This window comes from Hippocampus zosterae, chromosome 5 (genome assembly GCF_025434085.1).
Source record: "Hippocampus zosterae strain Florida chromosome 5, ASM2543408v3, whole genome shotgun sequence".
In the NCBI taxonomy this organism is placed as follows: domain Eukaryota; kingdom Metazoa; phylum Chordata; class Actinopteri; order Syngnathiformes; family Syngnathidae; genus Hippocampus; species Hippocampus zosterae.
Window position 1 is genome coordinate 16,379,999 of NC_067455.1, and position 23,871 is coordinate 16,403,869.

At 41.2% G+C, this 23,871-nt stretch overlaps 1 protein-coding gene across 3 annotated transcripts in view; it reads left to right on the plus strand.

Annotated features, from left to right (window-relative positions):
• grik2 (glutamate receptor, ionotropic, kainate 2) overlaps positions 1-23,871 on the plus strand; it is a 153,345-nt gene that overhangs the window by 93,051 nt on the left and 36,423 nt on the right. For all 3 annotated transcript variants that reach the window (XM_052066424.1, XM_052066423.1, XM_052066425.1), the window contains exons 9-14: positions 531-638; positions 3,959-4,072; positions 8,169-8,375; positions 10,432-10,655; positions 15,887-16,005; positions 23,374-23,591. In XM_052066424.1, the coding sequence (XP_051922384.1) occupies positions 531-638; positions 3,959-4,072; positions 8,169-8,375; positions 10,432-10,655; positions 15,887-16,005; positions 23,374-23,591 (990 nt within the window). The remainder of the gene's footprint in view (positions 1-530; positions 639-3,958; positions 4,073-8,168; positions 8,376-10,431; positions 10,656-15,886; positions 16,006-23,373; positions 23,592-23,871) is intronic.

Below are 23,871 nucleotides of genomic sequence, written 5' to 3' on the forward strand. Positions count from 1 at the left end.
GGCATTCTTGTTCTGGCATCGCTATGGTTACACAATAGCTGTGTTTTTTGTAAATAAATGTGAGATTACTGACTAAATTGACTAGTGATCCTTGAAAGATATTACAATTTCTTGTTTTCAAAATATTAGGCAGAAATCTTTGATGAAAGCTAGAGAATGTTACCCGTGCCACGGCCTCAGCTAAAAATATCGCTTATTCCATTTCACATCAATTGTCACATTTGAAATACAGTACACAAAGTCCGTCTACATGGCCAGCTATTCTTTTGGATAAACTTTACAATAAATCCTGTAGTTCCCAACTTCCTTGCTTGTTCTGTCTAAGGATAAGTGATTTCCTCCTCTGCAAATGTCACGTTGTAGTAAATTATCTCTCTCGCTTAGAAAAATGTGAAGGGTAACATAATCAGCATCCATCTTTCAGCTACTGTATCTCTTTTCCAACAGACACAAAGAACATTTCAACAACACATTAAGGCCTGATGTCTTATCAAATGTCTGCCTTTGTTGCAATTTTCTTTCATCTTTAGGCCCACTGGGACGGCCTGACTGGGAGAATAACTTTCAACCGGACCAATGGCTTGAGGACAGACTTCGACCTTGATGTTATCAGCCTGAAGGAGGCGGGGTTGGAGAAGGTAATTTCCGTCTAATTTATCCACACATTCATAAAGTGGATGGCTAACTAGTCAGTAAGCAGATATTTGTGTTAATGCACAAGACTTGAGGTTGAAGTCTGACAACTTGGAGAGTGTCGTAAGAACTTCGTATACACTGTGAAATTTGTATTGAAAAAAACTGAATGCACCTAATACTTCATCGCTCAGTTGCGAGGGGCTACGATATGATACTATACCTCAATGACAGCTTTCACCTCAGTGGAAATAAAAGTTAATTGGATTTAGCTATCCAGGAATTAACATGAGGATAAAACAGACCACACAACATGAAGTAAGCCAAGGGTTAAGTTTCATTATGGCAAAAGAAAAAAAACCAAACAGTTTTCGGTTTGCAAGTTCAGAAAATCAAATTAAAATAAACAACAATTCATGGCTTTCTACAGAGATGTTGCGATAAATTACTGATTAGAACAAGTAGAAGTACATTTTCTTCCCGTTTTATCACGATCCAGATTATCAACAAGCGGGCACCCAGCTGAGATATTTGATAAAAATAATATACTCAAACAAAACTAAAAAACACTTCACACTTAAGCATCGACACTGCAGCAGTGCTCGACCTGTGGCCTGCGTGTGCGTGCACCTCGATGAATTATTTAGTCCATTATTAGAAAACCCTTCAGAAGCCCTCCACCCTCATGAAGTCTGAATTAAAGAGTTGATTTGCAATTACAAAGCCTATCTCGAGTCAGTCAAATAAGAAGAGCCCCAAGGGGACTTTGGCGGATGCGGTTTGGAGTGTTTGTGCTCCTTCGTCATGACACTATGTGCAGGTAGGTTTGACAGGACAAAGGGTTAGCGATGGGAGGGTTTTTCATTTTTGAGAAAGGACATAAGAGGCCTGAGGATAATTAAGAGCCACACCAATTCTTTTTTCACCTTTGATCTTTATCACTATTTTCTTTGACTAACCACACAAAAACCACAAAGCCAATTTAGCTCCAATTTAATCTTTAACTTTGCTCCCCATGGTGCGCCGGAAGGCAGCGTGACATCCTGTCAACTGTCCTCAGGCTTCAACGCATTTTCTAATGCAATGTATCCAGGGAGGAAAAAGAAATCTTAGAGCCGGCCGGAGCTCAGGAAGTAGAGTGAGTCATCCGGTAACCACAAGGTTGGCCGTTTGAATCCCACTCTGTCCAAGTCTTTGTGTACTTGAGCAAGACGCTTCATGCGCCTTGCCTCCAGCCAGGTGTAAATGTTTGGTACCGGTCGGTGCTCTACTTCTGTCAGCCTGCCACAGTTGTGAACGTGCAAGTGTCCGTTGTGAAACATCTTATACTGTCCAGAAAAGCAACAGATAAAACTGTTGAACTCTTATTTTATTATTATTACTGTTGGTTCATAGTGTGACTCTTGTTGGGGTTATTCGAAATCACATTTCCATTCACCTAATTAGCTTCAAATGAAATATAGCATATCAAACAGTTTGTCACCCTGCTCCCCATTTAGCCTGAAGTATGCCTCAAAGCTGTCTTACTGGAGCTGTAGTTCACGCAGGAGCCTCAACTCCCCGAGATCCTACTGTGTCATTATATTGGGATAGACTCATAACATTTTATTACAAGATCAGAAGAAGAAAAGTTAGGGATTTCCGTTGAAAAGCTGACTAATACATATTGCGTGGCCTGCTTTTTTTTTGGTCCAAACCAGCGGAATAAGACACCAGGCTAGAGAAAAACACTTCCTGTTCAGTCGCTTAGCAACCGGGCCAAGTTTGACAGGGCACAGCATGGCGCAGGCTCATTGGCAGCAGAGTGCAACATTGCCTTACACTGCAGTGGGTGTTGTGCAAACTAAGTGCAGTTTGAATATGTATAAATATATATAAATAGAATTGTAAAAAAGTACGTTAACAACAAGAATTAATAGAATTTTGCAGTTCTTTGTTATATCAAGTCAAGTCAACAGTATTTATAGAGCACTTTCAAACAGCCATCGCTGCATACAAAGTGCTGTACATGGAGTACCGGTAATTTAACATGTACAATAAACAGTAAGACAAATCGGTAATAAAAGGCGGTAGAAAGCACCAAACAGTCAAATGAAGAACAAATCTAAGTCATGCTGAGTAGAATGCCAAAGAATACAAGTGAGTTTTGAGGAGGGCTTTGAAGATGGGCAGCGAGGAGGCTTGCCGAATGTTCAGTGGGAGGTCATTCCAGAGAGAGGGACCAGCAACAGAAAAGGCTCGATCCCCTCTGAGCCTCAGTTTAGTTCTTGGTACTTCTAACAAAGACTGGTCCACAGACCTGAGGCGCCGGGCAGGTGTGTAGGGGCGGATAGGGTCAGAGAGGTAAGGTGGCGCAAGATTATTCAGAGATTTGAAAACAAAGGGGAGGATCTTGAAAATGACTCTAAAATGAATGGGGAGCCAGTGAAGGGATGCCAGAGTAGGAGTTATGTGCTCCCTCTTACGAGTACTAGTCAAGAGGCGAGCAACGGCATTCTGGACCAGCTGAAGGTGCTTAATGGAGGACTGGCTGACTCCAAAGTACAGGGCATTGCAGTAATCCAGCCGGGATGTGACAAAGGCATGAATTACTGTCTCAAAGTGTTCATGTGAGAGGAGAGGTTTTATTTTGGCCAGCTGTCTAAGGTGAAAGAAGCTGGATTTAACAACGGCACCATTTTGCCGATCGAGTTTGAAATCACTGTCCAGTTTAAGGCCCAAGTTTGAGACCGTTGATTTCAGATAAGGAGACAGGGGGCCCAAGTCTACAGGATGCAATTTACAAGGGCCACCAGGACCAAACAATATCACCTCTGTCTTCTTTTAGTTGAATTTCAAGAAATTTTGTGCCATCCAGGTTTTGATTTCCTCCAGACAAGATAGGAGTGGCCTTAATGGCATGTCATTAGAAACACGTAACAGGGCTGACTCCGTGCTATGCAATATATCTACGTACGTACGTGCTATATATCTGTGTAATTACAGCAACATGTTAGGCAAAGGCATGGGATCATTTTTTTATGTGCTCTTAGGCTCCCCTACACTTGTGAAAAGGGATTTACCCCTGGATAATTCCAAAATGGTGCACTATTTTGGGTGTTTTGTTTTGTGTTGTTTTGTTCATTTATTTTGCGAGAGTAAATCAAGCATGTCAACTTCTATGATGCTCACTAAAATAAGAGATATTGTAAGCATTTTCTTGTGACCACCCCCTCATTATCGGGGTGTGGGAACAATTTGTTTTCCACTGAACTTGTGCTTGGAGTTGTTCTTGGTGGAAGATTTTATATGAGCAAACTCACAAGTAATGAATGGCTTTCTATAGATTGGCACATGGGACCCTCCAAGTGGCCTGAACATGACGGATAACCAGAGAGGGAAGACGACTAACGTATCAGATTCCTTATCCAACCGGTCCCTCATCATCTCAACTATCCTGGTATTTGATCTTGTTCATTTCTCAGTATGACATGTTTACAAAGTTCTCTCAGGTGACATCAATAAATCTATCCCTCCACACACAGACACAGAGCAGGCATTGATTTCAATTTCAATCAATGTTTGCTGTTCTATGTTTGTCAATTCTAAATATGCGCAGCTTCCTCCCATGACCGACAAGATTGTATCTGGATTTTACTCAATGATCAAGCGATCGTTTCCTTTGGCCCCTTTTTATTTTAGTGTTCAGTAGTTTGACAGTTCATCAAGAAATGTCACTCATCCTATTTCCTTTCGTTCGTCGCTGACAATGAGGTGCCTTGAATGCATTGGCATTTGCGTATGAATTCAGTTTAGGATTCTGAGAATAACCCCGATAAATAAATATCACAAGAAAATACGTAATTTGTAAATGAGTGTAAGGTGTGACATAAAACAGATTTTTTTTATTTCTATAACGGCCAGAGTCAAAAGTGAAACATGGGTAATGTTTAACTTTTCTCCACAGAAAAAAGGGGCTTTCCTGCTTCATTTTAACATTAAATAATTGAGGGCGTTTTCATGTTCTTACTGCTCTTTTATATGGTTTTGATGATTTTCTTTTGATTTTTTTACATTCAAATTTGTTACTCAACCATGGAATCCTTTTATTTTCAAATCCCTTTGGCACCACTACTACCGTCATCATAAATTGAGACATAAATTGAGACTTGTTACTTTCACTTTATTATGTTGTTCATTTCAATTTACTCCTCTTTGCTTTTGGGTGATTTGGGTTGGTGACTGGAAAGAAAGATCCTCAGCCATGACAAACTTCATCCATAGATGTCATTATTTTATAGCTTTCCCACTTGAAAAAATCTCCCACTGCTTTTACTTAAGATGCCTTTCAGTTTCAGAGCAGCTTTGGGGGATTGTGCTGTCCGTTTCAGAAGATGACACGCAGTGCTCTCAAATTGCCAGTTTGATTGGGAGTTAAGGTTTCAACTTCAGACGGTTGGAATTGAATGCATAGTTTATGGTTCTGCTTTCCGTCCATTAATTCATCAGCCGTATTGTGATAGGTGCCAACAAGCAGCATCATCATTTGTCGGTAGTAATGTTTGATATTTGAAACAGCAATATTATACCACAATAAGATGAGAGTGAATCCACATTCTTCAATCTTCTCTCCGTGAAACAGCTGTTTGACCACCAATTGTAGTTATTTTTTCTATAATTTTTGGTAACATTGTCCCTGTACATAAGCTACAGCTAACAAGCTGTGGGAATTGAGTGTTTAAATAATAATTTAAAAAATATATATATATATATTTTTTGTTTTTTGTGAGGCAAGTGTAAAAATAGCTATATCACGTCAGTTGTGGGTTGTTATTCTCATTGGCCTTCTTTCCTCCTGAGCATGCTGTGAAGTGATTGGATTGCCATTATTAACAACTTTGAGGAAGTAATTGCCATATTAGGATGAAGTCATAGGGAGGCGTTTGATGGGTTGTGAACACCGAGGAAAGCAGGGAGGGCTGACAATAATTGGGTTGGTTACATTTGATTGATGCCTACTTTCATGCAGCTTCTCCTCATGTTCACAAGAATTATGTACTATAAAACATGATGTAATTACTGTTAAGGTCTTTGCTGTGCAACATTTTATGAACTTTCGAAATCACTACTGTAATGGGGTGAAACCTTATGTAGTGGAGATTACAGTGTGCAATATCTTCTTGGAACACGGACAATGCAACCTCCTTTAACACAAAAATGGGGAGGGAAGGGTGATGTAAGATAATACAAGATAAAATATAACTGTAGGTTTGCTGGAACTAAATTTGTGACACTCAGTTTACTTGTGTAACAAATCCATCTTCAACATTTAAATGAATTAAAATGTATTAATTCGGTACTGATCATTGATTGCCCCTCCTTCGACCACACTCGGCCCATAGCACTTTGTTGCGAAATGCCCGCCTCATTAACAATATGCTTGTTTTATCCATGTCATCCTTCATGGCTATATAAAAAAAAAAAACATTTGCTCTTGCCTCATAGCAGCTTGGCAAAACAGATGGATGTCCTAATGCATAACCAGCCACACCACCAGATTTTGCGTAACTTCTAAACCTCGTTCTGTCGATCGTGTTGGTGGGTTGGCTATGATTCACAATACATACTTTGTTATTAAAGATCTGTCAACACCAAAGACCACCCCGACGGAAGACCTTGCTTTCATTGTGGCTTCCAAGTGACACATATGCACTAACTCTTAAAGCCTCTTCCACTTTCCACAGGAGCTCTTGCGCTCCATCTTCACTTCATCCCCATTTTGAGCTTTCTGCTAGGTTTTTAAAACAACATTGCATCAGCCATTGAATTTTTCTCACCACTGGGTGACTTCAACACTGCAGAATATATCAATGGCCTTAGCCACACATTGGATTTGATCTGCTCTACCAGCATTACTCCCTCCGATCTACAGTAGCTCAACCCCACTGACTGTACGCATCAAACCATATTCTTTTCCCTGTTCACATTGCCCACACCAGACTTTGTATTAAACGCTCAATGACCTTCAGAACACCAAAACGATTAAAACAGCCCTAACCAAAATCCTGCCAAGTCGACTATCATTCAAACCTTCAGATACTTCAGCTCCAAGATAAACGGCAGTGTCTTAGAGCGCATTCCAGCACGGAATATCTCTTTGCCTTAACTCCCTTGCCATTTGGATGTCTCCTCTCTCCTTGTTGACCTCAAAGTTATGGGAGATGAAGACCTATTGATGGAAACTAGAAACAGAAGGTCTCACTTTACTGTCTACCTGCAGGCCAGCCAGGATGCCCTTTGACACACCAAAATATACTACTCACTGTTCTTATGTGACTGGCAAAGGAACCCAAGGAGCCATTTCAAACCATTAACCTCTTTCTCCACTCAACTCACCTTGCTCATTCCTCAATCGACCCCGGCATCTGCACCACATTCATGGATTCCTTCCGAGTCAAAGTCTCCTTCCAATAATAGCTCTGAACACCGCAACCTCCCAACCCGCAGACTCTGGTCACCACCTGCTTTGCTCAGTGATCTCAGATTTATCATTCTTCCTTCTTTATGGTAGATGCCCCAATTTTATCACAAGGGCCAAGGCCTTCACCAACTCCGTGCCCTCCGCACACTGCCTCGTTAAGTCAAGCATACCGTCTTTTGCAAAACTATTGTCAGTATCATCAAGTCCCCCCTTGATTCTGGCATTTTACCTTTAAATTTAAAAACAGCCTTAGTCACATCCATCCTCAAAAGCCTGGTAACCCCATCCCCCCACCCCCTGTACAATTTCCAACATTCCTTTCCTCAGCAAGATCCGAGAAAGAGCAGTCGGTGACCAACTTCTCCAATCTTTATCCAACAAGGAACTCTATGAACCCTTTAAATGTGGCATCAGACCCCACTGCAGCCTACCTGTCCAACAGAACTGTTTGTCCCTATCCTTCACTCTTCATCGACTCCTACTGCAGTTAGCCAAGACATACCAAAAGGTTCTGTACTTGGACCCCTCCTTTCACTAGGTACAGTACATGCTCTTCCTTGGTCAGATTATTCCCTAAAATACACCGACCTTTCACTCTTTTGCTGATAAAATCCAGCTCCCCATCATCACATACCCAACCTTGATGCCGTTGAACCTGCAGAACCTTAACTATGGGAGCAAGATGTAGCTCATGGTGGTGGCCCCTTGAGAAAAAAATTAAAATGAGTCATTTCAATGAGTCAGTTCATGTGGTCTCATCGTCAATTACACACTAATGGGCTACTTCTGATCGATTTAACGAAAAACAACAACAAATGTTTTGGTCCAGATAAAATACACAATATTAATAAAAAAAGGAAAACTGGTAGTGTGGGAGTACTACGTTATATGTTTTTGTGGCCATTCTGCACTCCCAAACTCATTTCATGTGGGAACCTCATTACGTGAAAACAATTTCCATGCAAACACAATACAGTAGGCTGACACAAATGTCATACAATACACACAATCTCCAATTATTATGAGGTGGTATAAGACGCCAGGCAATGCAGATACTTTCTCCCATATTTCACAGGAGGAGCCGTATGTGATGTTCAAGAAGTCTGATAAGCCTCTGTATGGGAATGACCGCTTTGAGGGCTACTGCATCGACCTGCTGAGGGAGCTTTCCAACATCTTGGGCTTTACCTATGAAATCCGCTTAGTAGAAGATGGAAAATATGGTGCCCAGGAAGAAAGCACAGGCCAGTGGAATGGCATGGTTAAGGAGCTAATGGAACATGTAAGTTTTACCCGCATTTTCAGTAACCACCAACCTATGATTTATGCAATTTTACCTAATATGTTAGTTATATGATGTTATTCGAATAAACAAATCGAGAAAAAAAACCCAAAAACGTTTTGAGTGTATCTTTGCAAAGACGTGGGAAAGCTCCATGTGACGTTTAGCAGAGGAATGTTCACAATTATGCAAAGCTGGACACTCTCCAAGACAAATTCAATGAGAATTAACATACCTAGGCTAATTTACTGTATATCAACTGTAGCACATGCTGTAAGAACAGAATACAAATGTGTTCACGATCAGGTCAGGCCAAGCAGCAGCAGTCCCGTGTGCTCAATCGCTTATTTGCACCACTCTACTCATTCAGAAAAAAACATTAGCATACTTTTATTCAGACTGTAGTTACTGTTATTAATTTATCGTTAAGGGAGCCAGGTACTCCTATTTAAAGCTACTGGACGTTTATTTGAATTGTATCGTATGATGATTTATTGAAATTGATCTCCTCAGTATAGCTTATTTGTTTTTACTTTTAATTGTACAAGTTTCACCTCTGTGGAAACTTTTAATCTGTTCTTTAATTAATGGTATCCCTTGTGATTACCAACGTTGTCCACAACTAAATGATGGAGCGACCAAACATAAATCTTAGACAAATCTTAACATAAAACATTAGATCTACGCTAAGAATCAGCAAAAATATTCCGGGATGCATTGTCAGAGCCAAACACAAGGGAATTAAAGGTAACTGGTAGCGACTGTATAGAAATCAGGGGTGTCAAACTCAGGTCCTGGTGGACCACTGTCCTGCATGTTTTCCAAGCACACCTATGGTAGAGATGAAAGAAGAGTCAAGTGCTGCAAGGAGAGCATAGATCCTGTCATGAGGTGTTTCCCCTGTAGACCCTATTAAAACATACACAATCTGATCGCAGTTACCAGTAATTGCTCCCAACAACCCAAATAGGATAAACTGCAAAAATAGAAAAATTGCAACCACTGCACAGTCAATATCTGACCCGTTAGAAGTAACACCCAATAGCTGTCAAGTGCTTCTTAACTCGGACGTCTGCCCTTGATCAATACACAGTACAAATTGTGTGTATCACAGTTGCTGTAACATTTAAAAAAAAGAGTGGCTGGTTCAGATTTAAAAAAATATTAAGTAATTTCTCATAATGCAAGTACAACAACTCAGGAGGCAAACGTAAAAAATAAACAAACAAACAAACAAAAAAGAAAACAGGGGAACTAAATACACATACACTCGATAACGTGGATGCGCCAGACACTAGTAGCATCTGATTGCCTGACAACACAAGGAGCAGACCGAGGTGAACTGGATGACATATGAGGCAACACCAAACAATGACATCAGCCTAAATCAGCAGAAAATAAGACCAAACAAACAGCCCCAAATGGAACCGTATGCCATCGTCATGTGCTAGACATGACACTTATCGTGTCTACTTAGAGCCAGTTGTCTCGCATTCCCTAGTGCGGCTACCTTCAGTTTCCTTGGTTTCTTTTGGAATGGTAGCAATGCCGGCAACTGAAGGCCTCCGTTACAGTTCCATGGTAGCTCAACGCCCCACTCACCTGTTCCTATCTAGCACTCCTCCAGTCCCTTTGACTCCTGTACTCCTGCCGCATACGGTTGGTTGCTCGCCTCGGCACCGAGATGCTGGGGAGCCGGAGCAGGACCACTGAGCTCTCAACGAGCCAGACGAGAGGCAATTTGTGAAATAAACTGTGTCGTCATTTCACGAGTGCAGTAAATAAAATGACTGTCGTGTGATTAGATATTTGCATATTTGTTCAAACAGTGTGAGTATATACACAGAAATTCAGCTCCCAGCGAAGACCAACATTGCAAGAGTACAGGGTTCCCAAAAATGTACTAAAACAAAACAATTTCTCCTTGAAATCAGAGTGCATTGAAAATGAAAATGGACAATCTAAAGATCCTGTTTTCTTAATTTAATTGCCTCTAAACATTTCCTGTGCCCTTAACTAATGGCCTGTCCCTCTTCCTTTTTATGTTTATCGACAGAGAGCTGATCTGGCAGTGGCGCCTCTTGCCATCACATTCGTGCGTGAGAAGGTTATTGACTTCTCCAAGCCCTTCATGACATTGGGTATAAGTATACTCTACCGCAAGCCAAACGGGACCAACCCAGGGGTCTTCTCCTTCCTCAACCCCCTCTCGCCCGATATCTGGATGTATATTCTGCTGGCTTACTTGGGTGTCAGTTGTGTGCTGTTTGTCATAGCCAGGTAACATGTCACCGTCAGCGATCACACATCAGAACAGTATGTTGCTTCAATGCTGCCGCTCACTATTGCCTTTATGACTAACATCAGGCTACTCTCAGTAATTCCAGAAGCAGTATCCTGAGCATGCCGACTTGGTGAAGCATCCATGAATTGAGTAAAACTGATGGTCATGTGTACAGTCTCAGATGCTACATCATTGTCGCGCATAATGTGTTTCACGCAACTCAACCATCATATGGAATCTGCATTGCTTGGAAAATTATTTCTTTCAAGAATCCGTTTTTCTGATTTTGACTCTGAGCGAGACTGCAAGGTGAACTCCTGGCCTATTTCTATTCACAATGGTACCAGAAAGATGAAAACCTTGTATACCCTGACAAACAGAGAAACACTGCTCTTACACTGAATTTGCGCACACACTAGGGTTGTGTGTACGTGTCAGAGTGTGATAGGAAAGTTGTGCACTCATATGGATGTTTGTGGGATGCTGCACTTCTCCCAACCTTCCCTGCTCGACTACCAGTCTCTCAGTGGATTTACCGTCTTTTCGCTCTCTTTCACCGGGCCTTGAACATATTGTAGATATAAAGGGACAGAGAAAATGTGCCTTGTGACCCCAAAAATAATGGCAAGCAAAAGAGCAATGACTGTGGAAACGTTTACCGGCCAGGGCATTCGTCTTGTAGTATCTCGTAGTACCTGAATTTGACAATGGAAACACACAAATGAGTGAGCAGGAGTGTAACAAGTCACTTAACTACCAGGTAGTGAAAAGTCGTTTTCCATTTAAGTTAGCTTTTTGTATTTACGGGGTATCCCATTGGTCATATAGTTGCACAAACGCCCCACAATGATTTACACCACCAGACAAAATGTCAACCAAATAAAGTAGAACATTTTGAATAAAGCAGTAGTAATCGGTGTATTATTTAAAAATGAATCGCATCTTGGCATCATATCGCATATCGGTGTGAACGTTGTAGTTAAGAGTAGTGATGCTTTATAAGCACTTTAGTAGCTCCAGTATTTAAAACACTTATGTTGGAGAATTGGGAGACTTTCTGCTTCACGGGTTATCACAAACGGACATGAACACAATTACAGTGCACCATGTATTTTTGGGTTCTGGGGTGTGTGGCTGTGAAGCAATAGTTCGAAGCATGTAGATTTAAAGAAAAGTCCATGTTAACTGTAAAACTTCCAGCGCACATTGGCAAGCCTGCAGGCATGACTGCACAGTTTTACTGTTAACACGTCTGTTTGCTGATGTTACTGGCATTATGATTACACCAAAAATAAAAGGCAGCAACTGTCATCTAAGTTGGCTCAGAATATGCACCTACTGTATTTAATAAGGGTTTAGGTAAGTGCACGCACTCCGCTTTCCGAAAGTCTTTTGTTCCGAAAGACGAATACATGATGGGCAGTTGCAAAATTTTGTTACCGAGATGCAAATGAGAGTGTCATAACATTTTATGTCATACGTTAGATACAGTATGAATAATGTATCAACTTGGACTTGGATGAAGAGAGTTTGTTTCCCCATGATGAAAGAAATGTGTTCAACTAGTAGTTAGTCTAGCAGCAAGCAAAGTGTAACTGCTTAATGTTTGAATTCAGTGCAACACAAAACACAAAAACAAACAAAAAAACCCACCCACACACTGTAATGCACCGCGCATGTATATTTTGTCATGAAAACATTTTTAAATTTCAGCTTTCTGTAGATACCGTGAGCATTTTCAACGACACAAAAAATGCAATACATCACACCATCTATATCTATGTAATTGAAAAAAATAAAACAAATTCCAAAACCCAGTCTTCTTGCACATCAAACATACATAATTTAAAAACGCACATTTATCATGCTTCAGTGAAAGATTTCAATGCAACATTTTATTTTCATTTTTTGTCACAACCCAAGTTCACAGGACATGCTAGAAGTGATTAAAAACAACAACGTTGCTCATGCAGAATCCTTGAGAAACCGTGACCGGATAGGTGGAAGTTGAACCCAGAATCAGGCACAAACTCAAAAGTATCAAATGAAACTTTAACAGTTAACTTTAACTTTAAGTACCAAACCGACTGAGGGTCGGATGTGTCAGACAGAGCCTGAGCTCCCAACATGAAGAGGCTGAAAAAGGACAAAAAATAAAGAGGCAATCAGTTCAGACTACAGACACGTGGAAAATTCCAGGAAAAACTCTCCAACAAGAACAAAGGAATAATGAAAAATCATGAGCAAAATTAGGAGCAAGACAGAAATACAATCAAGGTAAAGGACAGCATCAGGAAACTACTCGGAGTCAGTCACAAGCGATACCCTGAACGTAAAGAGTTGTCTGGCAGGGGAACAGAGGTCGGATCGGTGCTAAAATACTGAGGGTGATGAGAGATAGGAGACAGCTGCGTGAGGAACTCAGAACACCTGACCACAGCCAACAGCTGAACAAAATCTGCAACAACCCAGGAAACAGAGCAGCAAAGGATTCAAAATAAAACAGAACGCCCCCCCCCCCCACTCCTCCCCAAAAAAAAGAAATCACAAGAGAACCGTTTTGTAATTCATATCAGAAACTGCTCACCCAGCAACAGCTGCCTTACCCCATGCCTTGACTAATTTTCTCATGGGCAAATATGAATTTTAATTCATGTGGTTCAAGGACCACTATGAACGTCTGCTCATGTGCCAAAACACAAAATTGTGAGGCCGCACTTAATAATTAGTCATTGATACAAATCCACGTATATATGCGAATCACACCTGGTTTTGTCTGTGCTGTCTTGTGTGACTGATTTTATGAATGAGACAAAGAATAATCAGAATCAAAATGAAAGTGCGGCAATTTCTTTTCAAGTCTTTGCAGTCCACGGTTGCACATTTAACTACACGACTGAATTCAATTTTCCCCATTGTCTACATTAGACAGAGTAGTACAAGATGAATATTTTTTTTTGGACAGCAACGTGCAATAGTCGAGAGCATATTTGCCTCACAAAATTACACACGCATGAAAAACACATTAAATAAGTTAAAAGAAGACTCTAAATTGTCCATGTGTCTGGTGAGTCCGCTTTTGCTTGTATTAACAGGATTGAGGTTTGCTGGGACAAAATCCAGTGCTCCCGCAACCCTAATGAAGAAACTCAATTGGAAATGGATGGATTGAGTGGAGGCATTCAACACTCAATTACCGGTACATTTTTCTCCGAGCGACAGCCATATAGTATTGGGAGTGACACATTGTTTTGTCCCCAAATTTCACCTCGACCACTCATGCGCTTTTAAAATATGACACAATAATCACCTTTTATGTTGCGTCACGATTGCCTTTACAAATGCATAGAATACAAATACATCTGGATTGTGTCATTTTATGTGATCTTTTTTTTTTATGGTGGCGCGGGCACCCACAGCGGCTCCTCTCTCTCCTGAGGAATGTCATTTCAACTGTGCTGTATTTTGCACATGTCGCACATTTGACAAAAACGTTGACTTGACTTGATGTAGGGAAAACCAATGTGTTATTTTCAGAGTCAAGGCTATTATACACCTTTTGAAATCACAAAAAGAGGATACAATCGTAATGGCTCGATGCACATTGCAGAATCCAGGCTCGTGGTCCCAATTTCACATTGAGAAAATAAAGGCTCTTGTCATGTGACAAAGCAATAGAACGATCTTGATTCATCGACCTTGACATTTCTATGGGATGACCCTGCCCCTATGAAGGGATGAAAGTTGGACATTCCACACATACTGCAAGTGATTTCTTTCCATCCGTGCTTATCTGACCTTGCACTAAATTACTCTCACTGCACAGCAGATGACCTCAGATAATGCAAGGACAGTTTAATTAAAATGACAGCAGAGGGGATAAACAATGCCACTATGAAAGAAGGGTCTAGTTGTGTTGCCTCCTATAAATGGCATTTCTTTTTTGGGACAACATAGCAAAACAGTTCATTCGCAGTCCACCCTGCGCATGGTGCAGATGACAAATTTGCTCATCCATTGTCACGGAACATGGTAATTGTCTGTTGACAACATGATGAGGAGCAAACACGCTGACATTTGCGAGAGGAACTGGGTCACGTCACGACATGCGGGGACAGTTAAGTTCATGTTAGTTTAGAAGTTGACAAAGAAGCGGATCTTCGACCAATTGAATGAGCAGATTTACTGACAATCATCAGAAAATTAATAGAACATTGAACTCCACTTGCCAATATTTGTGAGTGCCATGGGGTGTAAAAGAAAGCGTCGCAAACCTCATTGGGACTTGATTACGGCCTGCCGTTAGGATACAGGGCTACATGTCATTATATTGTATTGTGGTTTATAATTGCAACAGATTTAATTTAAATTGAAATGCAAAGTAAGAGGAACAGAGTGAGATAAGTGTATGCCATGCATTAGCATTTGATCAGTCATCCATGTGTGTGTGTGTTAAGATAGCTCTGAGTTTCGATCCCCAGAACAAATCAAACCTGGTTAGTATATTTAATTGTAGACCAATCAACCTTTGCCTATGTAGTGTCACATTTATTCAACGCGAATAAATGAAAAATGTATTTGCTTGCGGACCGTGTTCAGTGTTGAAATCACAAATGTCAAAGTTGCTATAATGGGAATGAACATTTTGATCTGCTGGTATGACAATGAATTTATTTTCTGAATGCATTGATTGGATTAGTTCCAGGACTTGGCTTTGATATGGTATGAGGAGTATCAGTTCAAACCTATTACCCAAATTGTGTTGTATTAGGATTAGAGCAGGGTTGGGCAACGCTACGGTCTTCCTCGAGGACCACTATCTTGCATTCAAATGAGCTTGAATCGGTGTGCTCGAGGAGGGACACGTCCCAAAAATGCAGGATAGTGGCCCATGAAGATCAGAGTTGCCCACCCCGGAGTTAGTGAGTGACACAATCCTATTCAAAATCTCATAGCAATTTGAAGAAATTGCAATCTGATTTACACAAAACATTATACAGTACAGTAGTTGCCTTGCAATCTGAGAATCATCAAGGCTGTAATTGAAGTCAGGTTACATGACTAGCACTATATATGCAGGAAATCATCACTGAAAATGACTAATTGTTTGTTTTTCTCCCGTCTTCCGTAGGTCTGATGGCCTTAAAAAGCATCTGCCCTTTTTCAAATGTGTATTTATGCAACTGCATTAAAACTCTGTGCGTGTGTTCTTTGTCAATTGTCACAGGTTTAGTCCCTACGAGTGGTATAACCCGCACCCTTGCAACCCTGACTCGGATGTAGTGGAAAACAATTTCACCCTGCTTAATAGTTTCTGGTTCGGAGTTGGAGCTCTCATGCAGCAAGGTAGACGCCTCTGCCTCCCCCTTTTTTTCAAGCACATGTCCCACTTTTTGCTGGGGGTCAATCTTGCACTTATCCCAGGGCCATGACCATGCATGGGGGCCTCTGTGCATGGAGTTAGATGGTTCATTGGCAGTGTCTAATTAATCAGAGCGTGCTTTGGGGTCTCAGCAAAGGATTTATTTATTTTTTATGTAAATTATTATCCTGCATGATCTGTGTTTGCATATGCTTAATTTAAATACTGAGACCCCTAACGATTAACATTAAGTGAGATCACTCACCCTGCCTGTTTGATATCTTACTTTTTGTACCACATCTTCTCAACTAGTCAACATCTTTAAAATGCGGAAGGTGCAACTCTTTATGTTTCAATGTTGAATAATATCACCGTAAAACACTGAAGATGCACGTACCAAAATCACCTCTTCATCAAACCGCATGGTAGATAGTGTTTAGCATGTTTGCCTCAGTAAGCAGATCCCGGTTTTAACTTCTACTTAAATTAGTTGAAGACTCTAAATTGCCCATACTCGAAAACAATTGCTGTTCTATATGTATCATGTGATTAACCAGCACAGGGGTGGAGGACCCCACCCTTGCCTAAAAAACAGCCGAAATAGGCTACAGCTGATCCGGAACCCGCATGAGGATAAGCGGCAGAGAAAATGGATGGATGGATTTTTAAATGAGGAATTATTTCTAAGCCAGAGACACTTCAATGTGTTTGAAACAGATACGAGAACAGGCTCTTGGGGCCTGCAATGCATGGTCTCTATGCCTGCCTTGCATTTTGTCAGAGGAATGAGAACGTGGTTTACCCACCATGCAAAATAGTTTCTATCCAAAGTGAAATTGATTCATGTACAGATGTTGTGTCTTCTTTTCATTTGAAGGAAGTTGCGTGCAAGGTTTTATGTTATGCGTTCTGCTGCAAGGCGCTTTGTTACAGCTGCCACTGTTGTGAAAGTGCTACATAAATAAAAATGGATCGTATTGTATAAGGTTTCTTATGGGTCATAAACAAGGATAAGTTATGACAACATCTGCAAGTGTATTTGCAGAAACAATACGTTGCCCTAGATGGTGAATTACAATGCCTGATTCTAAGACCGGAGTGATCAGGTTTAGCTTATCCAACTACTTTTATGAAAATAGTTGATCTGGGTGCAAATGGGAGTGTTTTAAATCGTTAGAAATTGTCTAATTTCTTTAAATAAGGACTTTTTGAGTTTCTATACAAACTGATAGGAAGAGATATTTGAACAACTTTGAAAGCCATGATTTTTTTTTCATGGTTTGATGTTTTCCCAAAGACAGCGAGGATAAGCTCCAGCACACCCGGATAAGTGATAGATGGATAGTTACTATCCATCTATAGTCTAGATGGATATCTATAGTATAGTTACTATAACTGTTATGACTAAGATGAACACCATTAATGAGACCTTCAATCTGTACAACTCAACTGAGAAAAAACATTCCATTTAGGAAGGGAAAGTACAAATTAATAACTGAGATAATGCAGTTTCAGGAGTGTACGACCATGTTCAGAATGAACCAACCACTTTCAAACTCATGTTTAAAGGGAGCAATCACACCTGCCATTATTTAAAGTACCTCTGATAAGCCCTAAATAAAGTTCCGTTGTTCTAGTCGTCTTTTCCTGACCTTTTTGTAGTCACATCTTACAGTACAAGTCATATGACCCGAAGAGAGCTTTCACAGCACCAGAGGGATCTCATTGTATAATTATATCAGTTAGGAGAAGGGTACAAAAAATGTCCATGGCTTTACAGAAATATACGCTGAAAACAAAAAACGTTGAAAACATTACTTTGATAATATTTTCATTACCAAACATTACTCTGGTCTGGTCGTTGTGAAAAAAAAAAACTACCGTATTTTCACGACTATAAGGCGCCATTAAAAGTCTTAAATTTTCTCCAAAATGGACAGGACGCCTTATGGTGCGGAGCGTCCTTTATATGCGCTGAGTTCCAAAATCTGACTGACAGCCGACACGCTGTTTATATAGAGAAAAGGCGGAAGTGACTGTGGCCAGGCATGCGGGAGAGAATTCGGCCAATCAGGGAAGGGTGGGCGTGTATATATACATATATGGAGAGGGAGAGAGAGAGAGAGAGAGAGAGAGAGAGGGAGAGAGAGGACAGGCAAGCTAGTCCGCCAATGGTGAAGGGTGGGCGTGTAAGTGGACACCTCAAGCCAGTACCAACACTTGTATAGAGTGTGGCAATGTGCATTGTTGCAAAACAACTCCGGTTTTGGTTTCTAAGAACCCCTGAAAATAAATTCGACAAAAAGACACGCCTACGAAGCTCAGTTCAAACTTAAAGCCACCGGTTATGCTTTTGGCATGCGTGCCCATCTCACAGCAGCGGTGAAAAAACAAGTCAAGCAAATGAACTCTGAGCTTGCCGTTATTCCCGGAGGCTTGACTAAAGAACTCCAACCGCTGGACATTGGCATCAACCGGGCGTTCAATGTAAAGTTGCAAACGGCATGGGAACAATGGATGATCGGTGGCAAACACAACTTTACAAAGAGTGAGAGGCAGCGCTTGGCGAGTTACGCCACAATACGCAACAACGAGAGGGAACGCGGCGTTTTTGATGGATTACGGTACTTGCACAATTGTTCTATTCTTTCTACACACACACGCGCTGCCACCATGTTTCGCTCTGTTCTTTACTTTCAAATGTGGGAAAGCTTCACACGAGAGAAATGTTGACTTTGCTGTTGCTACTCCTTCTTTCCGCTCGGCAATGCGTAGCAACTCACACTAGCATGTGATGCATTCAATGACAACTGAGATGTGCAGTCCTCTGCTTCTGATACAGAGGATGAGGACTTTGATGGATTTCTGGGTGATGATTGATCGAAAAACGTGAGAACATTGTACAATGGCTAAATAAAATACACCCAAACTCAGTTCTGCTTTCGTTGCCTTTTTAAAAACGTGTTTTTATCTTATCTGTATGTCTTGGCATGCTACCGTATGCTTCAAGCTAACGTGTTAGAGTGCGCGCATGCATGCCGTATGTTTAAGCCGACGTATGTTTTACCACTGTAAAACTGCGGCCATTCGTACGATGCGTCCTGTGTATGTGTAAAATACAGAAATGTCACGCATTACTGAGACTGCGGCCATTAGTACGATGCGTCGAATAGTCGTGAAAATACGGTATGAAAAAACAAGAAGAGAACTGGTCTGGGACATTACCTAGAGTGGCGAAATGTAGTCCTGATTTTACAAGGGAAGAAAACATATTTGTAATCGCCCCAAAATATGTTGTGGTTTGATGAAGCCATTATTTGTATCATCTTTGAGCAAAATGCCCTGCTCGAATTTGTCACGTTGAGCCCGAGGCGATGAGGAATCGCCTCGTGCACAACAGAAAAAAAGAGACGAGGTGGATCCCCGGAAAAAGCAGACAACGAAGGAATCTTGTAAGAAATAAAGGGTTTTTAATAAAGAACAAAAAGAGCCCGAACAGGGAAAACGGAAACAGAAAACGCTGGTCAATTAAGGACCAGGACAATAAGGAAGATAACCGAAAACGCTCGCGAAACGATAAAGGGCGAGGAACTACCGAGATAACAATTTGATCACAATAAGGAGTACGCGAAGATTGAGGCCGTAAGGCAATAGGGCAGCGAGAAATTGTCAAACGACGAGAATAGCAAATAGAGAGCAATGGCACGGTAAGGCATTCTCCGGCAGTGAGATGACTGCCGGAGTCGCCTAACAAAGGCACGTAATCAGCCCGAAATAACGGGCAGGTGTGCCGAACAGGCGGCGGGAGAACCCGCCACCTGCTGGCGAGCACGCGACGTGACAGAATTACCTCCACGAGGCCTCACAAATCAGTGCTTGTGAAGTGTGGTCCTCTTGGGGAGAACAAAACCGCGTAAAGATTTGAGAATTGTTTGCATGAGAAGGTTTAAAAGAAAGATGCCTGTAAAGCTGCATCAGTTTTGATTGTTCTGTTCAACAAGTCAAGTCAAGTCAACAGTATTTATAGAGCACTTTCAAACAGCCATCGCTGCATACAAAGTGCTGTACGTGGAGCGATTTAACATAACACAATAAACAGTAAGACGAATCGGTAATAAAGCCGGTAGAAAGCACCAAGCATTAAAATCAAGAACAAATCTAAGTCATGCTGAGTCGAACGCCAAAGAATACAAGTAAGTTTTGAGGATGGCTTTAAAGATGGGCAGCGAGGAGGCTTGCCGAATGTTCAGTGGGAGGTCATTCCAGAGAGAGGGACCAGCAACAGAAAAGGCTCGATCCCCTCTGAGCCTCAGTTTAGTTCTTGGTACTTCTAACAAAGACTGGTCCACAGACCTGAGGCGCCGGGCAGGTGTAGTGGCGGATGAGCTCAGAGAGGTAAGGTGGCGCGAGATTATTCAGAGATTTGAAAACAAAGAGGAGGATCTTGAAAATAACTCTACAGTACAGGGCATTGCAGTAATCCAGCCGGGATGTGACAAAGGCATGAATTACTGTCTCAAAGTATTCATGTGAGAGGAGAGGTTTTATTTTGTATCTAGTATCAAAGAAAACTATAAATATATACACACACACACACCGTATTTTCCACACTAAAAAAAGCATGACATTTTCTCAAAAGCCTTATAATCTGATGCGCCTAATATAGGGATCAATATTCAGATTTCTTGGATGTAGCATTTTAAATGTTCTGTAAAGCGCTTTGTTACAGCTGCAGCAGTTGTGAAAGCTCTCTGTAAAGAAAGCTGTTTTGTATTGTAATGTATTCCTTTAGAGTAGCTCCAAGGCGCTTATAAATAAAATGTATTATTATTATTATTACTGTTGTGGCTTCTGTTCTATGCGCCTCATAATGAATGTGGTGTGCCAATACATGAAATTGTTTTAAAACAGGCCATTCACTGAAGGTGCGCCTTATACTCCGAAACACCATATAGTGCGGAAAATACAGTGTGTGTGTGTGTGTGTGTGTGTGTGTGTGTGCGCGCGCGCGCGCGTGTGTAATCTGATTCACCTGGTTGAGAAGATGTGGCATCTGGCCCGAAGGCTGCTCTGCTCGTTTCGATTCGAAGACCAGACAATGACTATGCGGAACCGTGTTGGATCACAATGTAGAGATGCCCCCCTGCCCGGTGGCTTGCCCCGCCCCCAGAAAATTGTGGGAAGTGCTGTTCGGTCATGACGTTACCTTGGGTACATGACAGTCAGCCCCAACCAAGTTTGACAAATCTCATGGATCACCTTTTTTTCTGTGCCAGTTACTGCTGGAGGGTAAGATTCTGCTCTGAATAATAAACTGTTGATTTTTAAAGAAACCACATCCTATAGCTGGACGTCTAAAACATATTGAATCCTTTGTTGTTTCCCCCCCTAATTTGACATTGGTTCTGAATACACAAAGGTCCTGATTTATCAAGACACCAAAGAGCAGGCACACAATTGGTTGTCACTCACCAGATTGCATGTACAGTTGGTGGGTGTGTCACACATAAGCAACTAAGATTGTAACCTTTTTCCAAGATCTCAAAGAGCAGGCGCTAAATAGCATGTTCACTCACGATAATGGACGGCATGCACAGTAAGCAACAAGTGTAAAAATGGTGGAGCGTGTAGTATTTAAAAGAGCGGTTGGTGCTCCAGGTCGCTCTGATGGTTTTCTCCTTGCAAAATGAATTGCGCAGCATAATTGGCAGACAGAATCCTCTATGCGCCCCGCTATAAAACCAGCTTCCACATCTGTTTGTGTGAGCGCCAGTTTTTGCACATACACACAAACCCTTAATAAATCAGGCCAAAAGGTTGTATTTGCCATCACATCACAACTCCATCCATCCTTTGGAAATGCATGATGGACCTTCATTTGTTCCTCTTCATTCTTATTCAATCTCTTTTTTCTTCCTTTTGGTGTACTGCTACTCCCAAGTTCTCTAGATATGTTAGTTTAAATTATTCCACAGCAATCAGTTCACTAACAAGATTGTTATGATTATTACAAATAGACCGTGACCTGAAGTGATTTTAACCCACCCAATGGGTGATCCATCCGTTTGTTTAATAGTGCCATTCATCACATTTTGGGATGGAATAACAAATGCTTTGGACAACTAAGCTATTTCACGCCAGGCCATTTAAATCTTGCATAGTCAAAACTTGGAAGGAAGTTCAATTTCAATTGCTACCTGGGCAAAACTAACTTACCGGCCATATACAGAAGTCAAGAATAATGGTTTAACTAAACTATTGTTTCAGTGACTGTAATGAGAGGTCACAAGAAAATGCTTACAATATCTGTCTTATTTAATACATATGAGAATTTGAAACATTGGTACAGATTCGAGCAAGCGTCATCGAAGTTGACATGTTTATTTTATGTGGCCCGCAAAAGCAAATCAATCTGACAGGCCAAATCTGGCCCGCGGGCCTTGACTAGGACACACATGCTTTAAACCTTAAACGCTACTTCAACTTTTCATCACATATCAATTACAGACGGATTTGCCTCCCTAAGTGGTCATGGACAGAGGGTTTCTGTGGATGCCGCCCTCAAATGGATAATCGGGGCCCCCCGCCCCGTCGGCTCTACCTTTTGCATGCCACGGGGTCATCCTGTAATATAAAGCTTCCTGTTCATGTCCAATTTTTTTTATACACCAATACAGCGCTCGTTAAATAGACTTAAGATTTTAGTGTGATTGAATAAAAGGTTCCCTTGTCACTGCTGTATCAATAGCAATTCGCTTTGAGCCATAGTCCCCCCTCATTCCCTCCCTTTTGAATGCAGATTGAGTTTTCTCACAGAGGATGTGGAGCATGCAGTTCTTAACCCCCTATCTTTATGGCTTTTTATCAGCTGTGAATGACTGTCCAAAAACCCAGCTTTCAATAGCTTAAGCTGCTTGGGTAAAACAGATTACATAGAACTCAGGCTCTTCTTCTTTCAACAGAGCAGTTTCACTCCCTCGCATACGGTCTATGTGTATGCTGACCACAAATTGCACATATATGTACCTGTGCTTTACTTTGCAGAAATGTTTCAAGTGGCCAATCGATTAAACTAAATAAATAAAACGATGAAACATATATGCAAATATTATGAGGTCCTAGTCTGGTTCCACACTCTGGTTAACTGTTCCGGGTAATATGGCACAAGGTGTGACACTGAGCAACCTCTGCGCCAACAACGGAAAGATAATGATTTGACTTTATTTCTTTTTGTTTGAGCTTGGTAGCTGGTGCGGAGGACCAGCCAGGCCTCAGCTGTCGAGGATGCTGCCCCACTCTCTCATTGACTGCACATCTCAGTCTCATGACCTCCCTTTGCTCCTTTCACTCAGGATCTGAACTCATGCCGAAAGCCCTCTCCACCAGAATTGTCGGAGGAATCTGGTGGTTTTTTACTCTCATCATCATTTCCTCCTACACGGCAAACCTTGCAGCCTTCCTCACTGTGGAGAGGATGGAGTCGCCTATTGACTCTGCTGATGACCTTGCCAAGCAGACCAAGATAGAGTATGGAGTGGTCGAGGATGGTGCTACGATGACTTTCTTCAAGGTCAGTAATAGCCATATTATACTGTATATTTAGTAATATCGTCTACAGATAAAACTTTCTCCACTTGAGTCAGACTATTTTGCATGACTTATTCAAATTTGAAGCTAAAAAATGCTTACAAAGTTTCTCAAGGTTAACAAAAGGGTGTGTAGTCCGCGTCATCATAACACTCAGCTTGGATTTGTGTTTTTGTTATAACATCATGTAATGTACTAAAGACCGTGTCTTGTTACAGTACCGTATTTTACAGAGTATAAGTCGTAGTTTTTTCATAGTTTGG